Source organism: Corvus cornix, chromosome 19 (assembly GCF_000738735.6).
Source record: "Corvus cornix cornix isolate S_Up_H32 chromosome 19, ASM73873v5, whole genome shotgun sequence".
Lineage (NCBI taxonomy): Eukaryota > Metazoa > Chordata > Aves > Passeriformes > Corvidae > Corvus > Corvus cornix.
In genome coordinates, this window is record NC_046348.1 from 9132065 (window position 1) to 9158478 (window position 26414).

General features: G+C 40.0%; 1 protein-coding gene across 1 annotated transcript in view; it reads right to left on the reverse strand.

Moving 5' to 3' along the window:
* BCAS3 (BCAS3 microtubule associated cell migration factor) overlaps positions 1-26414 on the reverse strand; it is a 300122-nt gene that overhangs the window by 269994 nt on the left and 3714 nt on the right. Inside the window, 5 exon segments of the mRNA XM_039562815.1 lie at positions 9521-9593; positions 15922-16003; positions 23416-23522; positions 24333-24405; positions 25761-25815. Of these exon segments, the coding sequence (XP_039418749.1) occupies positions 9521-9593; positions 15922-16003; positions 23416-23522; positions 24333-24405; positions 25761-25815 (390 nt within the window).

Sequence of the window (26414 nt, forward strand, 5' to 3'; positions counted from 1 at the left end):
CCAGCCCTAGCACTAAACTCCTCTGAGCCCTCTCCAGCACTGCCATTCTCCCCTCTTCTTTCTGAGGGATGCACACCAGAATGAAAACTAAAAAAAAAAAAAAAAAAAAAAAAAAAAGAAAAAGAAAAAAGAAAAAAAATTCAATTCTTTATTCCTTAAACATCACTGCAGAAAGAAAGAGATTCCACTAGGACTTTCAGCATCTAAAGGCTCTCTGCATCCCATCTTTTCACAATAAAAGCTCGAAAACTCCACGCTAAGTCATTTTCTAATTCATGGTACTTAACAGGTTCATTCAAAATCAGGAAAAGCAGCACAAAATTTCTCAGAAAGTGACACTTTCCCCAAAATGTGTGTGCAGCGCTGAATTACAAAGCAGCAGAGACATTTTAAGTGCACCACAAATTGCAAAAAGCACGGAAACATTAATTTCTAAGTAAGAAAAACCTGCACCAACCTTAGACAGACGTTACTAAATCTAATCCTTTAAAAAAAGGGGAGGGAATTATTTGATACAGCACTAAAACAGTTGTGTTAAACACCAAGAAATACAAACTTCACCGTTGCATCTTCCTCAAATGTTTTGATCAAGTCTGTCAGCCCAGGAAAAAAAGTTTCACCTTATCCTTGTACTTCACCATCTTCATTGAAAATATTTTTATTACTTGCCCGTGACACAAAAAGTCACCAACTCTGCAGAAACCATTTTGTAACAGGTAAAATGAGTCAGGTTTCAGGCTCAGGAGTCTCCTTTTTTTGATTATAAGGAGTAAATTTTATTTCTGTTAGTTCATAACTAAGGCATTTCTTCACAGGGCAGGGTCTAACTGCACCTGGAATGACCCAGGAAGGACCTGCTGAAGGATTGATTGAGGGATTGGTTCAAGGACTGGTTTCTGTCTCCTGCATAACTCTGGCCATGATCTGTGAGAGAACCTGAGGTTCCACACAGTTCTTCACAGAGACTTTTCCAGTTCTGAGTACTTTCAGTAACCATTAATCCACTTCTGTCCCATGAAACCAACAACTCCTTCGCTTCCCACCTGTAGTCAAGGTGCCAGACATCAACAAGAGGGGGGAAATTTAAGAGTGGGTTTGTGCAAATACTGATTATTGCAACAGATACTGCAAGAGAAAAGTAAAAGAGGAATCCTTAAAAATATCAGAATACTTAGCAGCCTCCAAATTCCTTATTTTGGCAGCTCTTCCCACATCCAGCAGCACATAACACGTTTCGACTGTTGTGTTCTCTGTTACCCCTCACTCTCATCATCAGAAGAGGATTTCTAGGTTTGAGGGGGTTTTGCTGGGTTTGTTTTTACATTTCAGGATGCATGGAGCTGATGAGAGCCATCCAAGAGCCCACAGCCACCTTGGTGTCCCCGGCATGTGGCACTCCTGTCGCTGGAGTGTAAAACACAGCACAAGCTGCCTTCTCAGCTGTGGCCTTTGCAGGGAGACCCGAGTGTGACACACTTTCCACTTCACTGAGACGTGCCACATGTTACAAAACAGAGCTGTCCCATCATATTTCCAGTTAGTTAATACAGGAAGATTAGCGGCATCTCCGGAGATTTGTTTATCTACTTGACCGTGGCTATCACTGAGGGGAAAGTACAGCTGGAGCTCCACTTGCAGAGCAGGATCATTTTTTTTCTGGTATATTCTGGACTAGATTTTGCTTGTGTGTAGCTAAACAGTCCTTTCATACACAATTTATGAACCTGCACTGGCTGTGCAGTGATCATTCTATGAACATGCACGAAACTGGAGACATTTCTGTAAATCTTCATGAACACGAGCAAAGATTAAGTTCTGACAGAATACAACTGCATTTATCATACCTCTATCAACAACCAGTATTTCTGTGATCAGCTGATTAAGCCACAATCTGATGTGTTTCTCCAAAAAATACAAAATTAAAGAGTTGTCTTGCCCTTCCTACTGTCAAATGAAGCAGAACTCACCACTGAAATAAATGCACATCATTTGTATTGCAGTAACAGCCACACAAATATCCAAGATCATCCAGAATGGATCAAAATCAAAAATGCAGAAATTTTTGCATATCAAGAGACAGCCACATGTCACAGCTTAAGAGGAAAAGTTCACATTTCTGGGAGCACAACTCTGAGGGCAAACTGATGGTGAAATACCTCAGCTCCAGCCAAATTTCACCAAGCACATATACAACGCAAACTGAGCATTTTGTGGAGCCACTTACAGCCTCAGCTAGACCCAGATTTTATAAAGTGCCAATATTTCTAACCCTCCAAAGCAATAGCACAGCTTTTTCCTTTATTCTGAGGCATTTGTACTGACAGTACTTTCTGATTAATGGTGTATCAGGAGACAGCACAGTTAACACAGATGGCAGCTGATTATTTCAGCATATATCCAATTAATTGTATATATTTGAGGCATGTTCCTCTGCAACCTGCGTGCATTAAAAGCCCCACCTCGTGTGTGACTGCACACTCAATAACCAGCACTGCAAAGTCTTTACCTGCTAGTGTTAGAACTATTATGAAGGACCAAATATTTCATCCTGTTGGTTCTTGTAACCAATTTCTTTAGATTTCAGGTTCGTTTTTTCCCTTTCTGTGCTTTCCCTCATGATTCATGAGCCTCACAGGCCCCTTGGCACCCTCTCCCCTCACATGCCATCAGCACCAACAAAGGCCACGTTAAGCCAGCGGCTCCAGGCCCGCCCGCGCCGCCGTCCCAGAGCCCACAGAACCATTCTGGGGCTTCACCACTAAGCACAAAACCTTGCACCAACCTGTCTGAGCTAAAATTCTTTTGCCCTCGGTGTCATTAACAGCGTAAGAAACCGGTGGGATTGTGCAACACTTCATCACCTCTGTATTAAGCAGCCTCTGCCTCCAGTTGCATGACAGAGATCATTAGAAGATGTCTGTCAGCTGCTTAGGACTCTGCTAAACCTTAATTGTTTATATGCCAGTTTATGGCTCAAATTACAATTTTTGAAGAGCTTGAAAACAATCCTGTTTCCAAGAAATAATTAGAGGGTTTTAGAGTGTGTATGACTGAAGCTGAGCAGAAATGAGCTTAGATCTTACGGTTAAAGCACTTGAAAAGTGCTCCGAACAGCAAAGCTGCTCTGAGGTTCTGGTCACATCAGGTAGGCCAGAATTTTCCCAAGTGCCCATTAATTATATGTTCTCAGGTATTTCTTGCTCTGTTTTATGACTTGAATCACAGACCGTGTTCTACAGACGTGCAGAGTTCTCACCGTAGCTGAACTCCCCAAAAGCTGGGTTGAAATGATGAAATAATACCTGGAAATAATTACTTGTGGAGCCCCATGAGCAGCAAAAGGAATATTCTGCTTTTCCTTAAATTGGTCTTAAAGTTGAAACCCTCCATGAATTGCTTAACATTAAAAACAAACATCAGTTTAGGTTATATCCTTTCTCTCAGGGAAGACAACAATGCAGCCACCTCCTCTACTGGAGCACTTTTCATTAAATTTGGAGGAATTTCCTAGTTAAAGGTGGTTGATATACCCAGGAGGAATTACAAGTGCTAAGGAAAGGCACACAGGAACACAGCATTCTCCCCAGAGAGTCACCTGACACAGCTGATGCTGAAACGGGAGATGCACTTGTTCAAATTGTGCAGGCAGAATTGATTAAAACATTGATTTATTTTATTATTGTCTCACTGTAAAATATGATCATTATACAGCACAAATGTTCTATTAATAATTTGAAACACCATTAGCTTTAAAAATAAGTTTGTGAGCAACCATCCAAAAATGTGTGAGGGGTCTCCTCAGGTGGTATTCTAATACATTTCCTAGTCAGAATCAAAAAAAAGAAGGCATTAAGCAAGATCTTTTTTTAAGCACATGCTTTACAGCTTTTTCACAAAGTAGGAGCCCTCTAAATCTCTATTTTGAATTACTGAAGAAATATTTACTGAGTTATGCATTGAAATTTGCAAATTTAAAGCTACTAAAATATATTCACTCTTAAAAAAAAAAAAACAGAACTAAAGAAAAAGAATAATGATACCAGATTTCTTAAATTGTGTTTTAATTGTCTTTTTTCTGTACTTCAGAGTACTGTACTTTAAAAGGAGCTCATCCGTGTATGAACGGTTGAGCTCAGCAAACTCCCATGACATTTTCTCTGTATATTAAGCATTTCTGAAGGAAAAGAAAGGAAAAGCACAAGAACGACTTGGGAGAGCCCATGGTAAGGGAGAAAACAGCATTTAGTAACAGATGAAAAGTTCAAATACTGTCAAGTTGTAGGGAATTACTCAAGTGGCAGCAGTTGTGTAACAATACAGATACAAGGGCTGCAAATTGAAGCAGTTTGCAATCAGCTGCTCCAACTGTGAGCAAGAAGTGACAGCACTCTTTTAGGAAAAAACAGATTAAAGAGCATCCTCTATGAACCCACTGGGATCTGACGGCTCTAAGTGTCCTCAGGAAAAGAGAACAACTTAAATCATCCTGAAATTTCTGGTTTCCAACGTCCTTTAAATCCTTCCTACAGTACAGAACACAGGAATAACCTTAAAACACATAAGAAAAGAAAACATAATCCTCAACTGCTCTCCGGGTCTGTCACGTTGATTTATAACAGTTATTTCTAAGACAGACAAAAACACACAGATGCAAACAATTACTCTATTTTTGTAGGCAACAAGTGAGGTGGGTGGTAACTGAGAAATTTTGAAAAATCCTGTCACAATATTCCGTTTTTTCTGAAGTAACCCTCAGCACACAACAAACGCTCGCCACATCAGAGACTTTCCAGGGCCTGAAGGGCCACTTTGATTCCAGACCGCTGCAGGCATTAGTGGGGACGTAATTAGGGTAAAAAGTTCAACCACAGCTCCATGTCTAGAGTGCTGCCAGAAATAAATTTCCTCTCATTCACTGGTTTCTACTGTACCCTCCCTGAGAAACATATTGAAAACACATTTATCTTTGTAGAGTTTGTTCCTCTTCTAATTAACTTTATAGCGTTTACAGTATTTAATAATTTAAAGTGGAATTTAAAGTGGCCCTGGAAGCGGCAGCCCTGCCTGTAATGGTGCTGTGCATTATCTTTTCCCTGTGGTGCTTCTTTTGACAAGTTACTGGGGGCAGGTTTGTGCTCCAGCTGGTTTTATCCGGACTTCCTTCCCTCCATCCCCTCCATCCCTTCATCCCCTCCCTGCATCACTACACAGACAGAGGTTGGAACAGCAGTAAAACAAAACCGTGCCTCAGCTCGGAAATCTGCTCTCCCAAACCTCCACTCCATCCCAAGGATGGCTTGGAAAAGGTTTATCTTTTTACAGCTCCATAAATCAAAGCTTTAGAAGGTCAAAACTACTCATGGTTCTCACCAACTGGTCAAGGTTTGACCCCAAATACTCATTTTCTTCCAGTTTTGATCCAAGATTAACAGTTTATTATAGTTCAAAGGTTTTTTCTTACTCTAGGTTCACTGAGACAAATATTTGGTGTATCAGAGGAACTCCAGAGCTTTCCTGCCCTGGGTATTTACACATGGAAACACCACCTTATTCCACTAAAGCTCCATCTCCTGGCATTTGAATCCATGAGAAAATTCAGAGAATTACCAGCAAACATCACTTCAACATTACAAAAAGTACATTATTATAATCACAGAATCAACTTACAAGGAAAAAACGCTGGGATCTGGAGAGCTTTTTTAAAATGGAGAATATTCCATCTTTAGCACGTAACAACCCCAACCAGCACTGCTAAAAGGAATTTAAACTACTTTATTCAGGGATCTCTCTCAGGCTCTTAAAAGCTACCACACAACCTGCTGAGGCTAAACTGAATTTTCCTGAAAGAAATCAGAGAGGAACACGTTTTTCATCTGCTGGAAGGGAAGGAAATCTTTGCAAGGCAGCTGACACCACACAACTCTGCAGTTAAATGAAGCTTTGCTGTTACTCAGCAGCTCAAGAACCTTTGGGACTCAAATCCTCAAAGGTAACAGAGAAACAGGAGAGTTTTGCCCAACTTTAGAGGTCCTACTGTACTTCTTAGAACAAAACCCATTAAATTAAGTTTGCTCTCTAGGCTTGAGAGTCTTCACAAAATCTGAGTTTTGCGCAGTCCTCAATAAAAGCCCACAAATATTTCACAAACTTCATGAAATCTATTTCATGGTGCCCAATACAATTGAAAATCACAACCATCTGGCCCAGCCGTTTTTCTGAGTGATTTCAGAAAGCAAACTGCATTTTATACCTGGAGTGGCTACACCCTTTGCACACCCCCTGGCAGGACTGAGCCAGGTGAGTCCTCGCCATCACCACTGTCTTTGCAAGGGCATTCCAGGAGAAATATTCCAGGGAGAGTTCCCCTGAGCAGTGTGAGGACTGGGAACAAGAACTTCATTCACCAGAGCTCGTTTCCTCCTCTTGGGAGATCCTTCCAGGAGCTTTGCTGTTTGTGTCTGACAAATCATTTCCCAACCAGCTCATTTTAAGCATTAAAAGCCACGGACACTTAGAAGTGGACACTGGATTTTAGCACTGCCCAGTGACTTTGCCAGACCCAGAACAGGCTCATGAAACTCTGAAACACTGAGAAAATATTAATACTTTAATTGTGCTGTTACTCATGTGAAGCTGCTCCCTAAACCTGAGCACTCCCATAAACACATTCCTGAGTTGAAGTTGGGTTAAGGTTAGCAGGATTTAATCTACAGTAGCCATGAGAATAAAGCACACGCTTCCTGAAAATCTGCTGCCAATTGATTTGCCTTGTAAACAGATCAGCAGGGGAAAAAAAATGCTGGCTAGCCAAAGTTACACATTTTCTTTGCTCCAACTACTCCTCCTTCTTTAATTTACCCTAATTTCCTCTCTCCTCCCATGATTAATAAAGATTACATTACCTCTTGCTTCTCATGCCCTTGAATGACCTCCATCCAATTCTTCAAGTCATCCAAAATTTTCCACCACTTGATATCATTAAATTAATTCATCTTTCTAAAAATACAAGCTGGAAAGCCAACACAGGCTGCTGTAGGGGCCACTGCCTGAGCTCCTGCACTCTCCCTAAAGGCTACTGGCTTCAAACTCTTACTTTTTAATCTTCTAGTACTGATTGTTCAATTAGTTACACTTGCATCATTAGCTGATTATCATACTTGCCTATGTAAGATTCTGGCATAATCTGCTGATCTTTCAGCAAAATAATTTGCCTATTTGGACACAGGACAAGGGAACCAAAATATCAAATATGTTTTGTAAGGATGGCTTAGAGGTCCAGTACCTGGAGAAAGATGGACAAAGGCTATCTATAAGAGCAGGCAGTGACAGGACAAGGGCTCAGGCTTCCCTGCCCCTCCTCCCTGTCCCTGCTACTTCACGTGCTTTATTTCCCTCCTGGAATGTTTATTTCTGGGTTTTTTTAAGCTTTCTTGTTACCTATATCATCTACTGAAGGGCAAATTTGCAATGTCTCCATCTATTCTCAACTATGTTTCTAAAAATCTAAAATAAAACTAAATTATCCTGCTCAGTTTCTCTTTAAATTTCTCCATTAGTTAAAATGAAGTGTTTATTTAATTTAAAGAGATTGGTACATTTACTTATGAAGAGAACAAAAGTAATGGATTTTGGACCTCTCTGGCGTATTTGAAAGTGTTTTTACAGATCCAGTATGTTCCAAACTATGGCTTCAATGACCCATGTGGGGAAAACAAGGATATTTTAATGTTTCACCACCAAGAAAATGCATTAATATGCACCAAACCCATCAATTAATTCCGTGTATGTATAAAGACTTGTTTGTCTTATCACCAGGAACAAGCAGGCATGTCTTTGCAAACCTCCACAACCCCAAAATTTAGGCAGATATTCTTTCTTTTTTGGTTTTCCTTTTAATTTGAAAATCTTGTAATGTAAGACTGAAGTTGCCTGAACCAACCTCTAAAGCAGCAGAGAAATACCAGCCAAAAACCACAATCTGTTTCCCATTTATGTGTCAGGACTGCACCGTTTTGGGGGGCTGTGAAAACAATTGTTTTGAAAAGATTATTTAGTGAATCACGGACTGGTTTGGGTTGGAAGGGGACCCTTAAAGATCATCCAGTCAAGCCCCCTGTGAAACATCTCAGTCACTTTACTAGCTGGAAAAATGTGACTTTTAAAAGACAAAAATGTGCATACCAAAAGCCAGCCAGAAAATCAGATATGAGGCAAAAGTTCCACCTTGTTGATGAGTATAAAATGATGACACACGAGAACAGAAAACAAAAACCATTATCAGCAAATTCATCTGGGAATTAATTAATAATGGTAACAACAAAAAATTATTTGGAAATGATATTATGGCGTTGAAAACATATGAGGGGCTTTTTTTGAGGAAAGCAGAAACTGCCCATAATCTCAGAATTATCTTCTATTAACTGAGGAATACAATAACACAATGAAAATAATGATCCTCAGGGTCTGTTCATTTCCCAGGTATCTCAGCTTCTAAAAGAAGGGTTTGAAGGAAGATTTTTACCAAACCAACATATCCCTTACATATTAAAATACACTGTATAAAGGTTGAAACTCCTATGAGAGCAGTATTTGCATTTCTAATTTATAAATAGTTAAACTTACGGGGCAGGGAAGAAAAGGAGAAAAATCACCATAAACTGAGTTTTGCAAGTTGTAAACACATAAAGAAAAAAAAAATCACTTCTCTGCCTTATGCGGATTCTAATTTCAACATTTAAGGCAGGTAACATTAATATTGCAATTTAACACAGTAATAACAGAGAAAGTTAAAGATTTGACAGTTCTTCCTTCACACACACAGTGATTAAACTCTTAATTGAAAAAGGTGTGGCACAGAATTAGCCTTACAACTATAAGAAGATTTACTTCAACTGTTCAGCCATTAAATGGCTGCGTAGAGAATTACTCCTGAAAAGCAAATATTTTCCTGTAGGTAGAGATATAAATCCTGTGCATTGTCTGAATCAAACGTAAAATGTCTTAAGGGCCTCTTTTATAAGAGCAGTGATACAACAATTTTGGCCAGAGAGCACAAAACAAGACTGCAAACTGATTTTTCTAACTCAGAGAAGGAGGTTTAACATGATTTTGCTAATAAACACTGTGTGGCTGCAACAATTAAATGCTTGGTATTTGTAATCATTTGCTGCTGGAAAAATTACTTTTTAAGACATAGAGATTGCTTTAGACACTTCACAGTAATAATTCTGACCCAGTTTAATATCAGAAAAGGTTAATTATAAAGTTGTGATTCCACTGAGAAGAAAATAAACTTAAAATACCCCTTTATTTATTTTATATCAAGAGTCTCTTTTTTATTCCTTTCCAAAAGCTTAAGTCATAGGAAAATGTATGTTGATGCACCAAAAAAAAGTTTAAAACCACATCCTAGTGTTATCCCATGAGGAAAAAAGGAGCAGAGCTTTAACAATGTCATCTACTGGGCTTTTTAGATGACATTACAATTTATGTATTACTTCATACACAAAAATATTCTTACCCAGAAGATCCAATGCTTTTGCACACACCAAGCAGAGGCCGCTTCTCAGCAAAATTATCACATTTCTGAGCACCTGAGAAGAGGGAAACAAGAGAAAAGCAAAAGGAAATTACTATGCACTGTTTGTACAGTTTCTAAGTTCAGGTTGGGGCCCAATATATTGAATATATAACCCAAAACTCACAGCTTGTGCAAGGTGAGGGACAGAAATTCAAATCCCAGACAGAGCTGTGACCACTGAAGAACTGCTCTTGACAGAGTGAAAATGAGAAACAACACAAGCAGCAAAACGTGGCCAGGCTTTGGGAGTGATTTTCTGTTCATCCCATTTGGGGTTGGGATTCTGGGACTGTAACAAGTGATTCTTGCTCACTTTTCATTGTTCCTTATAAAGCTGTCTGCACTAAGGCCCTCAGCAGCTCTGCCTGGGGTTCACACCTTGGCTTCCAGTTTGTGCAAGTGGAACACACGAGTGCCAACCTCAGAGCAGCCACTGCAGCCCCTGCCCTGTGCCCAAGCAAACAGGAGATGAAATTGAAACCAGATCCATCTGTTCCACCATCAGGAGATTCCAGCCTTTAAGAGAAAACAACCTCCAGTGGGACTGCAAGTGAAAACACAACTCCTACACCACACCCCAGCCACATTTAGGGGTGGTTTCACCAGGTGACAACTGGGCCAGTTGTCCCTGCCCTGGGATCCATTCCCACACCAGTGGCACCAGCCCTGGCACTAGAACCCAGCCTGTCGTCCCCCCAGGCTCAGTAACACCTTCACCCCAGCACAGGCAGATTGTTAAAGACACCACACTTCTCAAAATGGGGTTTTAAAGAGTTTGGAGAACTTTGCTTTACTGCTGCATAAACAGAAATAAAACTAAAATTGAGTTTAAGGAAAAACAACAACAGCAAAAAATCTCATTTCTGCTTGTGAACGATGTTTAACTGAATTCCAGGGTATGTTTCTACCCAACTTAAATAACTGAGTAACAACCAACACCACCACTATGAAGTTTCCTCCATTTTCTTTCAACCTTTGCCTTTTTAATGATCTATCTATAGGTCTGCACGTGTGTGGTGAATAATGGAATTTTTTTTTCCTCCATTATACACTAAACCCTTTGATCTCTAAAGAATATTAGTGATAGAGCCTGCTCAAAATTTAAATCTCAAATACTGCTGTACAGCCGTAAATCATTTATTCAGAAAGGCACAACAATTAACAATATTCATTTTGACACAGCAGACTCTGTTAATTATTAATAACTCAGGTACATGCACTTAATTTGTAACAAACACTGTTCAGTCCTCTCATCTGTACAAGGATAAGTCTTCCCTCCTACACCTTTGGGTATTTATAAAGTCAAATGGGTCACATCAATAACTCCACCATCAACAATAGCTTTACAAAGAACCTAAACCAGCCAGATGGATTTCCCTTTTATTCCTATTATTTCAAGCTCTTTGGTGAGTCAAACCTGTACTGTATGTACTGACCTGTAAATTGATAAATGAAACATAAAGTCTCCTTAAGAGTCTGGCAACCGATTTGTTTCCTTCAACCCAGGTAACAGATGAATTCCATTTGTTCTGTTCCCAGCACTGAGGGGGAAATGCTGACTACCAGCAGTTCTGACACTGATTTAAGTGCAGCCAGGACTTTACCTGAAGTATTTAACTCTACTTTTTTTCTTCTTTTTTCACTAAGATGTATTAGAGACACGAATTCAGATGTTTCTTTATGGTCTAGCTCTCAGTTTAACGAAAGGAAGGGGAAAGAAGGAGGAAAAAGGTGGAGGGGAGTCCAGGGAATCAAGTGCCCAAAATAAAAAGGAATGCCAGTTTTAATACCCACAGCACAGATTCTGCAACAGGTGCTTAAACTTCTGATTTCAGTCTGTAATAACTCCAGTCCCTCAATTTTAAAAAATCCATTTTCTATTTCAATACTTTCAGAATGTAAATATTAATACTGCAGGAAAGGATCATTATTGGGAGGCCTCTGAGGGCATTAAATCAGGTTAATAGCTGTCCCATTCATGAGATTGCACAGAGCGACATGTGTTGGGCTCTGCCATGCTCTAATGGAAGCAGGAGCCTCTCCCAGTTCTGGGGTGGGATTTAATCCCCCAAGTTCTGCTGGATTAATTTTCATTTGTAAAATTGTGTTTATTTGCATGTGCGAGGCGCTGACATTGCACACACCTGCTGCACACACAGTGTTTAACAAAATTGAAATGAAAAACAGCTCCCTAAATCCCCCAAATACAAAAAGTATTGAAATCCTGTTGCAAAGTCTTTTTCTTAAACTCCTTTTATTCTAAATCCTTTTAATTCTGTCATATAACACTACAGCATTTATAAAATGCTGGAAATCCTGACAAATCACACAATTAAAGTAATGAAAACTGCCCTTCCTGCCAACAAGGTACCACCTTATCTACAGCTCCATTTAGCTAAATGATACGTTTGGTTTTTTAAAAACCTAACTTCAGTTGGTGTGCTTAACATTGAAAAAAAAAAAAAAAAAAAAAAAATCTCTCTGTGGCTAAATGAAATTCCATACAAATCAACATTTAGAAGTTGATGAAGTCAAAAGGTTACCCACATGTAAGCTCAAAGCAGCTTAGGCCCTGTCCTGCTGATGAAACTGTGAATAGAGACCTCGGGCCTGCTAAGGCCTCTCAATAATGCCAATAATAAAAGAGCAACAACAACAATAACAACAGCACATCTTTATGCAGAATAAAAATGAAACCCAGTGATTTTCACAGGAACTCAAAAGCTGCTCAGAACTATGGAAATCACCCTGGTTTCCCATGGGGGGAAACACACTGGATGAATTTCACACTCTGACCTATTTAGCAGTGGCATAGAGGCACAATGGAGTGGATTTTTCTGGTGTGTAAATCCACTGATCAGTCCCATCTAATAATGGAGTGCAGCTCCTGCTCCACTAAACCCCTCTTATTTCCATCTTTTCCTTAGAAATCATGTTGCATCTGGGGTCCTGCCCCACGTCAGTGCAGCAGCCAAGCAGTACCCGGGAATGCCCCAGGCTGGAATTCCCTCTCAGCCCAACTGGGTGAAAGTTTCAGGTGCACTGGCCTAAAGCACTGATGTGATGTGATGATGGAATACAGGTCAGTCCAAAGCTTCAAAGAAATTAGTATTTTACAGTGTTGCACTCCAAAATTCTCCCCTGTAATATCTCTAAGAGCCTTACTTGGAGAATTCCAGTCTGTAATTTCTGTAATCCACAGACATTACCATTCATTACCCCAAAAACCCCACAGAACAGTGGGAGAACACCAAAAGTCAAACACACACCTGCAAAACCCACCTACACCACCCCAAACCTCGCCTGTCCATCGTGCAGGGCCAGTTTCTCCACCACACAGCCCCTGTGATTATTTTGGCCTCTGGGGATTGAAAACCACTGAGCCACCCAAGTGGCTGAACATACGCAAACCTCCCATCTGCCTTCCTTTAGGGAGCAACCTAAATATTAGAGCTCTTTAAGTGTACCTGCACATAAACCTGAGTCAGCTTTTGAGGTTCAACTCTGCATTTTACCAACATCAAAGATGGGAGCAGTGGATAACAGGGATAAATCTGCTGCAATATTTCAACTCTCAATGGGTTTTAGTACCTCTAACTTATTTTTAATTTGCTTTTTTTCCCCTTATAAGTCAATCTGAGTGAACAGTCAAATTCACTGAGAGATGTAAGGCTATTACACCATCTTTTCTGCAAGCAACATAATCTAGAAAATGGCAATAAATTAATTCAGCTTGCTGGAGGAATTTATTCTCATAATGCTGAGACATGGAAATAGGTTTTACAGCCAACCACTGATCTAAACTTCACCACACCAGCCTGTCACCATGTCCCTTTGAGCAGGACTTGCCACACACAGAGCTGCTCCTCTGGATTTCTGAGTTTCTTGATTGATTTTTAAACTATGCAGCTCCACCTTAACAAATGGGCCAGCAGAAGGCAAAGCAGGTATTTGGCCAGGGGCTTGTAAAATGACCTGGGAGAAGTAATAAAAAATGGGAGACTGTAGCACTGGCTTACCTCAGAAAGCATCAATATTCTGATTTTGTAGGTAAAAGAACAGCAGAGGTAACTGAAATAAATGCACTGACAGCAAAAATCCAGCCCCCAGCACACCTGGGCACATGGAAACACCACTCAATCCAGCCCAGCACCCAGGTCTGGAAGTGAAGAGCCAGGCCAGCCCAGCAGCTGTGCCAAGGATGGCTCAGCAGATAGCACAGCTCAGAATTCTTGTCCCTAACACTGCCAGAGTCCAGACTGAGATGTTCTCATAGTCCAAAAATTAGCTCTGCAAGCCCAAAATCTGGTCCCAGTGCAAACCTTCAGTCTCCAAAAAGGGCGTTTATATTGTAAACTGTACAGAACAATTAAAGCCCTGTCTATTGAAGGTAGGTATGACCTGACCACAGAGAAGAGTTGGTATCTGTGGGGTTTAGCATTATTTACAGAAATCCCTCAGGGTTTTAAGGACATCTCCAGCAGGCTGCAGAGCAGCCCTGCCACGGCCACCAGGACATCAAAGTGATGCTGCAGAGCTGGGCCAGGCCAGGGCTGTTGGCTCAGAGCAGAGCAGAGCTGCCAGGTCCGAGCAGTTCCAGAGCTGGCCCAGCTCCTGAGCTCACAAACCTGCCCAGCTCCCAGCTGGCAGTGCCCCAGGGCAGCTCCAGAGCCTGCCCAGGCTCCTGCTGCCAGCAGCACCCAGGACCTGCTGAAGGAGATCCTCTGCATGAATTAACCCCCCTGAAACAAGGCTTCATTATGCCATGAGGCACACTATGAGGCAGAGGATCTAACATCAAAGGACTGCAGTTTTTTAACAAAATAGTTGACAAACTATTAAGTTCTGCTCCCGTAAAGTCACCAAGTTAAAGCCATGAGCTTTCCTTTCACACCTGGGAATGAGCTGCTTATCACCAGCTAAGATCTGTTTCTAGGAACGTGCCAAATCCATCCACCAAGAGACTCCTATTTTCAATAATTCCCTTTTTACAGCTTTACAGTAAAACAGTGTTTGAGCCTGCTGATGGTAATCAGCTTCTCCTTTACAAATTCCTTTTATTTTGTTCAGAATCATTAAAGCTCATGAGTTAGTTATCTAAGGCCTCTTATTACAGCTTTACTTTTATCTGATTCCAGATACTGGTCAATGATACATTCATGTACTTTTAATCAAAGATTTATTTAAACCAAGCCATGTAAAAAGAGACCAAAACATGTTTTTAAAAGGTTTGGTTTAATTTAATATGAGCTAATTTGAATAGTTTTCTAATGTAACAACTATCATTGTCAGATGCTAATATATGGAATTTAGGGGCAGAAGGACAGTAACTGCTTGAAGGAGTTCATGAGTGTAATTTACTCGATTGAAAAATCAAAAACCTGTTTTAATACCAGAAAAAAACAGAACTTCCATGTTCTTCAATTAATTTACTTCATTTTCATTTCCATTTACACTTTTCTTCCTCTTTTTTTTTTCCTTTGAGAGAGGAAGGGGCACAGACATCCATTACTCAGTGACACACATAATAGCAAAAGAGCAGCTTGTTGGGAATTATGCCGTGTTCCAGTAAATGGAATAAAGGAACAACAGGCCTGGGAAGTATTTTACTGTAAGTTAGTTTAACCTGTAACAGTTACACAGCCACATACACTTTGTATATTCCTCTGCTCAGGAAATCACCAAAACAATGTATAATACATCCATGAAACCTTTAACTTTCTTCGTTTGCTTTCTTTGAAACACACAAAATTAGTATAATTTACTATGAATAATTTAAATAAGATTTGAGGCTGTGTTTTTTGAGTTCATTAATTAATTCATTAAATATTACTAGAAATTCTAACCCAGCATAATCCCCAAACACCTTGGTCATACTAGAAAGACATTGTTTTCATCCACAAAGTAAAACAACTCATTTAATTTAGACCTCAACAGTTCTTGCAGAAGTCTACAATTAGATTGGGTTTGGATGAAACAGGGTAATTTTTTCAGTGGAATTTGCTCATTTATGCACAGTTGCTCAGATTTTGCAGCAAGTTCTTCTGGGGGTTAACTCAACTCCTGGAAGAATCCTGTTAAATTAAGCAGCTTGGTTCAGAATTTGATAAAATAGTATTTAAGCAGTGACAGAGGAGCTGCACTCAAGGGATGATAAAAGTTCAGCCACTGAAAGGGTCAAAGTGAGTAAAGTTAATGTAAAATAAGGAGAAATTGAACAAACCAGAAGCCAGTGCCACCCCAAAAACCAAATTCTGTTGTCTTGTTAGTTTTACTGGAGTGGAAAAGCAGCCTTTTTGAAAAGCTCTGGTGAATGATGATCTCTTGAACTGTGTACTCACTGATCTGAGGGGCTGGGAGGATCCGTGCGGCTCGAACCGGCCCGTGGCGCACCGAGAACAGCTCCTGGGCTTCTCCACTGATCTGCAAATGTCAACAGCAATGCAAAAAGCAGATATATACTTTCAAATACATATACATTTAGGAGCTAAGAAGGTAGGTAGAGAGGCATTGTAGGGAAGTACACTGGTAAGACTCTGCCTAAGCAACCACTGGCATTTCTGTAAATGAGAATAGGCCTTAGAAGTCTCAAATTAATTGTTCATGACCATACAGGTTTTGGAAGAAGCAAGACTTGAAGCTGACTAAAATTTACACAAATTTATCCCACGTTTCACATGGTTCTAAAGAAAAATGCCAACTCAACAGAGATCAAGAGTGGCAAACATGGGTGGAAAAAGATGGGAGAATTTCATATATTGGTTCATTTCACACTCACCATGTGTGAAAACCATGTTTAAAAATAGGTGGTCAAGCTACTTAAGCCCGCCACTGATGGCAATGCTGAAAAGATTAAACCAGAAGCAGTCAAGATGAATTCCCAGACTTCCTGCAATGGTCACTCAATGTATTTTCATAACTGCCTGGTAATGGATCCGATACGGAACGTCAAGCTCCAGGAAAATGGCAAACATTATGAAGCTCGTTTCCAAATAACCAACAACTTAAAACAGATGTAATGAGCCTCAGAACACAGCCAAGGCTGGCATAAAGTTTTGCCAAACAAGCAGCTTACAATATCAGAACAGAACATGATTTGGAATAAGGTTCCTAGGAATCAATAAACTATAAATTCAAGTGAACTTTTGGAAATGTCATTTTAGGGTTGTTTCCATTTCTTTCTGCACTTCAGCTCACACGTCCAAAAAGTTAAAATACTCCTACTGTTTGACCAGCAAATCCCAAGTACAGTACTCCAGGCTCTCAGCTTACATCCAATCCTGCCTGGTTATTTATTATCACTGCTCTAAGTCATTGGGGAGAATGAAACCCACCCCATGAAGCACAATTATAAATAAAATTACTTTGAAAATACCATTTACTACAGAGCTAACCCACCATCCTGCACACAATATACAGAAGTACTGCTTTTCCCTGTTAAGCCTGGAATTACACACAAGCTACACAAATGTGGTGAAATAACATTCTAACCCGTTTTAGCCCAGCAGTTTATCAATTAATATCACTTTTACTGACACTATCAGAATTATTCCTGATGAACACAACACTTTTCAAACTGCAATCAAAATGAGAATTAATCCCTGGGTCTACCCTGCTCTTATTTTATGAGGCAGATGTTCCAATCACAGCAGATTCTTCTCTTCCCTCTGCACACACAACCCTGCAGTACTCCAGCTTTTGCAAAACAAGTTTAATTCTCCCTCAGGAGCAGCATCTTGACCAGATTCTATACAAGACACAGAAATGATGATCAGAAATCAACTCAGCAAAGGTTTGCTGATGGCTTTTAACTGATCGTGAGCTTGGAGTGCAGTGGAGAAAAAAAAAAGCCTCTGGATGAAAACATCTGTATCCAGAAAAAACAGCTTGGGAAAATGTAAAGCACAGCTAAGCAGAAAATGAGGAAAATTAAAGAGGGACAGAGTAATAAAGAGATTAAAAAAATTAAGACAGCAGCACGTTTTCTGTCCATTGGAACACAGCAGCTCTATGAAAAGGCAAAGGAGGAAATGGAAAAGAAGGAAAATAGAAGGGTTTGGAACTATTATTATTGGCAATTAAAGATTTTTTCCCCCAAATCATGAACATGCTGTTTCACACGTGTGTGCACATCTCTGGCTATGAATGAAAACAAGAGGGAAAGGAACCAGCACAACAAAGGTACGGAAGGAGTGATCCCCATAAAATGTCCCAGCCCAGCTCAGACACCTCCTTCTCCTTTCTAAATCTGCCAGCACACGAGCCCCAACTCCAATCTACTTCAAACAAAGTTCCAGTCCCCAAAGGAAGATACACAGAGAAGGCCAAACCTTCTTAACTCAGGCTCTGCTCTTAAATATCCTGAACTCCAGGAGCATGTTTATCCAGCCTGGGGTGCCAAGACCTGGTAGAGCTTAAACTTGAGACTTGCAAAGAAAAGCCTAAAATGTCCAAGTACAAATGAAGTTTGTTTGTAGTGAAGCATTTAACATGGAAATCCCAGCCCAGCTCTTCTCATGCATATAATGCACTAACTTTTGAATAATTAATATTCATTATGTAAAAGATAATTTATTATTTTATACTGGGGGAAAATTACAGAAAGGTTAAGTGGAGTAACAAAAGCCACAGGATCCAACAGTGACAAAGATGAGATTACAGGTATTTAGCCCCTGTTTTGAGACCACTGTAGGTTAACAGGTCCTTTGCTCAGTCCCTGTAGGACTCTCAATCATGGAATGGTTTGGGTTCAGCCTCTACAGCTCACTTGCTGACTCCTGGGAGCTAAAAAGGAGCAAATTTTAAGATACACCCCCACTGGAGACTTTGCAATGAAAATACAAGATGCCACCCAACCACCAGCAGCTCGTTTGTAAAGAAAATTCAAAATTCTCTAACAGGCACAAATTAAGTTTCCAAAAAATCTTGATGTGACACTACAACATGGATCACATTAAAACACTAATATTTAATCTAGCATAGTTTCATAAAGTAACAGCTTTTTTAGGGGATTTAAGTTGTGTGTCCTTAACGGTTCTGTAGAGACAGGGACTCATAGAAGGCATTGCCTGTTGTTGTCTGTCATGAATTAGTAAGAACTTGGTTGTTCCTTGGTTTGCTTGGCACTGAAAAATGCATTAGGGCTTTGAGTTCAAGATTTTCTTTGAACTCCAATGAACTTCTTTCAAACACCACCACCAGCAGAAGCTTCTGCTATCTGCAGTCTTACAAATCCCTGAATGAACTGTGGTTAATGCTAATGCCCTTCATTTATCTGTGGACAACATAAAACTTCATTGCTGAGGCCACACAGATCCAATCTGCCTGCAAGCACCATCTTCAGGGGACAGAGATTGTGTGGCCTGATCTTCCTGCTACTCCAGCCCTTATCTCACTGCTCAGGCAGCCAATCCTCCCTGTGAATGGGACACTTATCCCACTAGGAACTCAAGTGGGACAAGGAATTGCACACTGAGGGGAGAACGGCCAGCCTGGATCAGATGTGGGCTGGCAACTCTCAGCCAAAGGCTCCACATCCCATTACCAGTCCCTCGAGCTCCACAGTCTCACATGCACAGACAAAATATAAATAGAGCTCATGAATTGAAAACAGAGCTCTAAATTCTTCAAAAAGCACCTGTGAGAAACGAGGCTGTGGCTGCCATTTTGGATTGGATCCAGCTAAGTAGCAAGCCCCCGTGGCAGCTCTCAGAGCTCTTAAAAGTTTTTCTTTCCCATTCCAAAAGCCAAGAATATTTCCAAACAGGTTTCAAGAATTGGATATTAAGCTGTAAAAGCAGCACCAGGTACTCGTTGTAGGGAAGAGTGAATCCAAAATGACGGCTCCAAGCTGGTCTGGTAGAACATCTCAGCTTTCCCAAAACATGGGATCAACCACAACTCCCAGACCTACAGGGAGGGCTGGAAGCAAAGGATTCAAATCCCCCAACAAAGTTTTCATTGCTCTCTTCCAATTAAAGGAGGAGGAAGAAGAGCTCTCTCCTCCACTTAAGACATCTTGAGCTATTGCTTAAAACATGACAGCCCAGGAATCTGCAGCACTGGTTAATTTTTGATGACAGAGCTGTATTGTTTGGAGCACACCAGTTTGCACCCACAAAAAAAAAGCTGAACAAAGAAAGTTTTGTTCACACCAAGGATAACTAATAGTTTCCAACCAGAGAAAATGGTTTTCACATGGTGAAAAAAAACTAAAAAAAAAAAAAAAAAAAAAAAAAAAAAAAAAGCCAAACACACCAGAAATTTGAGTTTAGAACTCAATGCTTGACCTACTGTGCCACTCTAGAAATGGAAACTGGGGAATGTGTAACAGGAAAAGGGAATGATCAGAAGGCTGTTTTTAAATATTCTGCTGTATGTTTTAAACATGAAGATATCATGATATGATGTTAAAATATGATAATAAGCAATTGATAGACACCACCACCAAATATTGCTGTGTAGGGGTTAAAGACAACTACCAGTCATGGTGCTTCTGAGAAAGCAATGAAGGACTGGAAGAAAATGAACACATTTTATCACTTTCGTTTAGAAATTCACTCAGCTTTTCCATTCAATCCAAATCTCTGTAATTATCTAGAGATTGTAAGAATCTAATGCTCAAAGAATGTTACTCTAGCGACTGGATTGAGGATGAAGTTGCACGTAGTACTTTAAATTATGGCAGTGCTAATGGAATCAGAAGTTTTATAAAACCGTATTTCTCGCACACTGGTGCATCTTCAAGTGTAGAAAACCCAGAGCCTCAGAAAATGATTTGCATAGATGTTTTGCAAAGTCCTCAGGCATTTTTCAGGTTCACTAAGTCAGGCCATTGCTCCATTTTTCCGAGTGTAAATGGAAGTGGTTCCCTCTAGAAAGAGGTTTGGATTGCAGCTTGGGATGAGATAAGTTTCTTTTTTAATTGTAACAAGAACCATTAAATTAAGATGATTTTTCTACTTCTGAAATTCCCAGCCTACAACGAAAAAAATAAAAAAAGCAGCCAACGTGCATTCCCTGAACAGGAACATCTAGAACAGATACTTGGAAACCACATCAGGCAGAAACCAGTTCCAATCGTCTCTGAAACGTGAAACTGGGAGCGAAGCGAAAACAAATTCCAAACAAAACACAAAGCTCCGCTGCACCATTATCAAATAGGAACTCCTAGTCATATTCCCAGATTCCTCCCCACTTAGCCAGGCATATTTTAAGCCCACTTTTAACCTTCCCACCCCCGTTTGAGAGCAGAGATCAAAGCAGAGCCCTTCGCACGGACACCTTCCGCTCCTTGTGCGCCTCCGGCTGCACTTCCAAGGCCAGGCTCCCCCAAACACCACCCCAGCCCTTTGAAGGCGCCCTAATGGTATCTCCCATTTGCGAGCCACACTCGTGCAGTCAAAAGATCTTCCTCCAAGGAGATGTTAATGTGAAAGCACTCAGCCTGCGAGAGACACAGCGCTGGGGAAAGGCTGCGAGGTGTGGGCAAGTCAATGTAACACCATTAGCCCGAGTGTCGGCTTAGGAGCTGTCATAAACACTTCATAATCACTCACACACAAACCCTGCTGCCTGCAACACATTATTAAGTGCTGAATAGAGGGCCAATTGTAGGAATAAAAAAGCACAATGCTACAGATAATAGCCTTCCTGAGGAGATTTGCACATAAATGTCAGATTGTTGCTTTTGCAGATTATGCTGGAGAAGGCAGGGTTGGGGTTTTCTTTTCTTAGCTGGAATAATATTGCTTAATTACAAGCTAAATAGTCAGCAGGGCCAAGAAGAAAGGTTTGTGTAATAGTAAAGGACACAAAAAAGTGTTGCCAAATAAGCTCTTAAATATTTAGTCAATCACATAACTGCCAGGTTTTATTGTGCTCAGGCTAAGCAAGGGAAAAAATGCAAAGAAGAGACAACAATGTGAAAAAAACCCTCCAGTTTATGTTCCCTCCAAATTTGTTGGATATACAAACGCTGCTCTGTAAAGATATTTAAAACTGATGTTAAAGATTATTGTTCTGTGAAAATCTCCACTAACAGAGGAGCCACTCCAACGCTGAGGTTGGACTAACACGAAGTGCCCAGGTCCAAGCTGCACCTCCCTGGCTGTGCTCTGAGAATTTCACAGAACACACAAACGAAGGGCTGGCAAAGTGATACAATATCTCCACAGCTGACATTCTGAAGGCGGATGGTAAAATGTTTCCACATTTGGCATTTTCTCCATTTCACCTCACTGCCCCTCAACTCGTACTTCTGCAGAAGTTGAACAATACTAAGAGAAGCTGTCCTGCAATTTCATTTTTGTTAGTTTTCCTGAAATAGCAAATACTATCAAAAGCTAGGAATTATGAAGAAGTGAAATACTTCGGGGGGGGAAAAAAAAAGGACAGCCTGCTTGTATGATCCTACTGAAAAGAAGGCAAAACCAGGTATTCCGTGGCCTAACTTGTGGCTCATCCAGACACAAGGAGAAAGAGAGAAAAAAAAGAAAAGAAAAAGAAAGAAAAAGGAAAAAACTCCACCCATGGCAACACGTCTTTTTTTTTTCTTTAGAAAACACGCGTTCATTTGGATAAGAACACTCCAGCTGGATAAAACAGGGTGTTTTGTAAGGATTCTTGCGCTCAAGCCGATGTGATACTCAGGGTATCCTAATTAATTAATTAATTAATTGATTGATGAGGTTGTGCTGCCGCTCTTAGCTCGGTGTCCCAGCGCCACCGTGTGGGCGCTTTGTGTAACGCACGCGAGAGAAAATTCCCTCTATTTTGGCTGAAATGTTCCCAAGTTTCAGTCAAAAGTTCCTAAATTTTAGCAAACGGTTACAAAATACTGAAATTTAGTGAAGTATATTAGGTCTCCCTCCATTTCTATTAAACATTCCTTCAAACGCCGAAGTTCAGGAGCTTTCTTATTTCCTCATTCCAGCTAATGAGATGCAATCAAGAGGATAATAAGATGCAATAAAAGGGGGGGAAGCTCTACCACACCCATAAAACTCAATTTAACTGAAATTTTGCTGTATAAATTAACATTATTTCCTAAGCTACTGGTATATAAACACATGTTCTACATAGCTACCCAAGAAGTTGTAAAATGCACACATTTCTGGAAAAAACGGTGTATTTTACAAAGGGAAAGAACTCCATCCTCTCTGCTTTATTCTGAAGGACAAGGTGTTGTGAACCGTTTTGCTTTTTCTAAGTTCAGAATTTTATGACCTACTGTATTCAGCTTCATTCTCGCATTTCAAGAAATTTGGGGGAAATTCCCCAAATGAAGACCATGTGCTCATAAACCACTCTGCAACACAAACCAGGGGGTGGGGATGACAACACGAAATCAAACCCACATGCACACAGAGCCCTTCATAAAATTAAAATTGCAAATCATGTCCATGACAAACACGTGATTGTAAAATGCTGTTAATACTGTCATACTTGAATTCCTGGGACAAACAAATCCTGTGGGTGTTTTTCCACCCTTATTCCTTCCTGTTAAAGAACAAATCTGTCTTTTTTTGGGGCTACAAACTATTCCAGAAAGGCAAACACTGCTCCCAGTTTGAGTCTGGAAGTGTACTTAGCAGGAATAATGTGTCCTGAAATGGGAATGCCCTGAAAAATCTGAAGGCACACAAACTGAAGTGTCTGAGCTATGCTCAGGATTATCTGAAGATAAGCACAGTACACACAATCCATATGACACTGATGGGAAGTGTTGGCTCTTTCCACTCCAATGGGAAAAATTAAAGGTAAAATATTAAAGTTATAACAGAACATAGACCAAAAAAAGGAGAAGGAAGGAGTGAGGTGAGCTCTGTACTCACAGGTATGCTCCAGACTTGCATCCCATCACTGTATCCAATCATCAGCAGCAACGGGGGCTCATTCCCAGTGCTGTGGATTTCATGGAATTCCATATTCCTGGACGTATCTGAATTGGGGTTCAATAGCAGAGCCATTATTAGCAGGTCAGGATCAAGCCCAGCTGCTCTCAGCAACACCAGATGGTGTTTCCTCAGTTGCTAGAACTAAAAGCAACCAAGGTGCTTTACATTTTTATGCTGGACCAATACTGGAATATATTCTTTCATGCAAACATCATTGTTAAAGTTTCACAAAGAGAAAGCTTTAACATTTAAAATGGCAGAGAAAAATTTTCTGGATAGCAACATGGTCTAAGAGAAAAGGGTGATTGATTCCCCATTCAGCCCTGAGCTCTTCCACCTGTTTATCCCTGCTCCCTTTTTTTTAAAAGGAAGGTTAGGGATGGACTGAGAGAGGACCTAAATCAGGGTTATTAGAACTAGAAATTACCTATAATCTGTACATGGCTTTATGGCCATCTTTAGGCCAGTTTTAGGCCAGTTAAGGTTTGTTTGCTTCTGGGTTTGTTTTCTTTCTATTTTTAAAAAAATCTCAAACCATTTTCAGGTTTATATAACCAAACTCTTTAGCATGTTCTTCAGAATCCTTCATGTTGTGTTTTATTTTATGCAGCCTGTTCTGACTGGGCCTGGAAACATCCTCTCTTATCACCCCAAATAATCTTCTCTGTCTCTGATGCTTCCATGCTTTCATTGAGCTTTGTTCATTCTCTTATGGTTGAAAATGTCATTTAAGAGGAGTTTTACTCAAGAAAATCATTATGTTTATGATTCTTTTATTACAGAGAAAGCTGACTGGAATTATTGCACAGGGACCCAACACTCACAAAAACGAGTGAGAGACAAAGAAGCCATACCATTTAAATCTGCATTTTCAAATCTAACCCAGACGATTTTCTCCTTTTCTTCTGGTGGGGTTCCACTGTAGGCCTGGACAAAAAGCAAAAGGGTTGAAATAAGGAAGTTTAACACTGTTTTTTCTCCCCCTGTAAGAAGGAATTTAATTAAAAACCACAAACATGATTCATGGATCTTATTGTCACCAGTATTCATACAACATAAGCATGCTGAAAATCAGTCACTGATGTAGGAATATTTATCACAATCAATCTTCTGGGGCAGGTAAGAAATGCCACATGACTCACAGTGAGTTAATAAAATTAAACACAGTGGCTTCTACAATCTTTAACTTCAGCAGTGTTGGACGTTCTCACATGAGGTGTTTTATCATTAAAATTCTCTTTAATTCACTTAAAAGCACTGCAAGCCAGACTGAGGAAAGAAAGAAACCTTTACTACACAGTTTATGTTACTGACACCTTTCAGTTCTATTTGTGACAACTTTAATATAGTCTTTTAATAGAGAATAAACTGCAATTCCAGGAGAACAGATCCATGTTTCAGTCCTGTGTTCTACAGATTCCCATAAAAAGATGAGATACAAAAAGAAATTGTGGAGTGAGACTTGCAGTGTTTCCAAACTGGAGGTTTTACAGTCCTCAGGAGAAGCTGTGGTAGCAGGAACGTGAGCTACAGCAGAAATACCATCACTGCCAAATGAATTATAACAAAATACTGAGCACTATTTGGGATTAAATATGAACAGATCTTGTATAATCACTTTATACATGCCAGAAAAGCAATAACACGAACTAAAAATACAAATGTAAAAAATAAATGTGGGGTTTACTTTTCAAAACAAATCACATTCCACCCTTCCAAGGCAAACTGATTTGTAAAATAAAACACAGACCGTATCCTTTAACCAGAGAGGGGGAATGGGAGGCTGTTGAATGCAGCAACCTCTTAATTGAAACTTTAAATATGTTTAATTTTAACCCTGAGCCCAAAATTCATTTCACAAATTGATATTAGTGAGGACATTGTTTTTATATTATTACAGAATAAATGCACTGAGAATTCCTAAGAGGAAATTAATGAGGAAACAAGACACTAACTAACCAAGATAATCCTTGGAATCAGAATCAAGATTATTTCCTGAAGGTACAATCAGCTGCAGTGCTCCTCTACCATGGACTGCAGCTTTCCCAAAGAGTTAAACAAAATCAGTTCCCTTCTGCTACTGGGAGGCCCGTGGGCAACCATGAAGGGACCATTCCAGTGCCATATTTATTATATATAAGTATAAACAAATATATAAATATATATCTTTTAAAATAATAAATTTATTTATTTGATGAAATAATAAATCTACAAAGCAGAGTGAGGATTCCTGACACTGCTTTGTGCACTGAAAGAAGCAGTTTTAAAGATCCACACCCTACCTGTGGCACAACATCTTGCAGGAAGGTAACAACACTTTCCATGTATGACTGTTCCCTGCAAAACAGAAGGAGAATTTCAGCCAAAGAAGTTCAGAAATGGTCATGAATACATTAAATTAGACAGATCAGCAAAAGGAAACATGGGCAACCTTTAGCACATAGCAAAATACTAAGTATGCAATGCAGGCACTTAATTTTACTGCCAAATTCTGATAATATAAATTGTGGCTTGTAAGTAATGAAAGGACTAAGTAAAAGTAATAAAAGTTTGTAAAAAAAGCTAAGTGATACCTGCTGATGGAATAACTGCTTGGGGGCAAAGTATAAAATCTAAGTTCAAGGAATAAGCCATGTTCTCCACATCAGAGGGGCCTGAAGTGGTACAGGGATTTGGAAATGATTCCTCAGTATTTTTCTACTTGATTTGGCTCTTACAACATGAAAATGAGGATTTAAACAACGACTGGAGCTCATCTGGTGGGACAAGCAAACTTCCAGAGCTCCTGTGCACGATGGACAATGCTGGAGTACGTGGCAGTGCTCAGGGGCAGGGGATGGAACAAAACCCTCCCTAAGAATAGCAAGGAGGGGTATTTTCAGATGAGATTTTATAGCTTGGGAAGCTTATTCCTTCTTGGAAGTTCATTAGCAGCA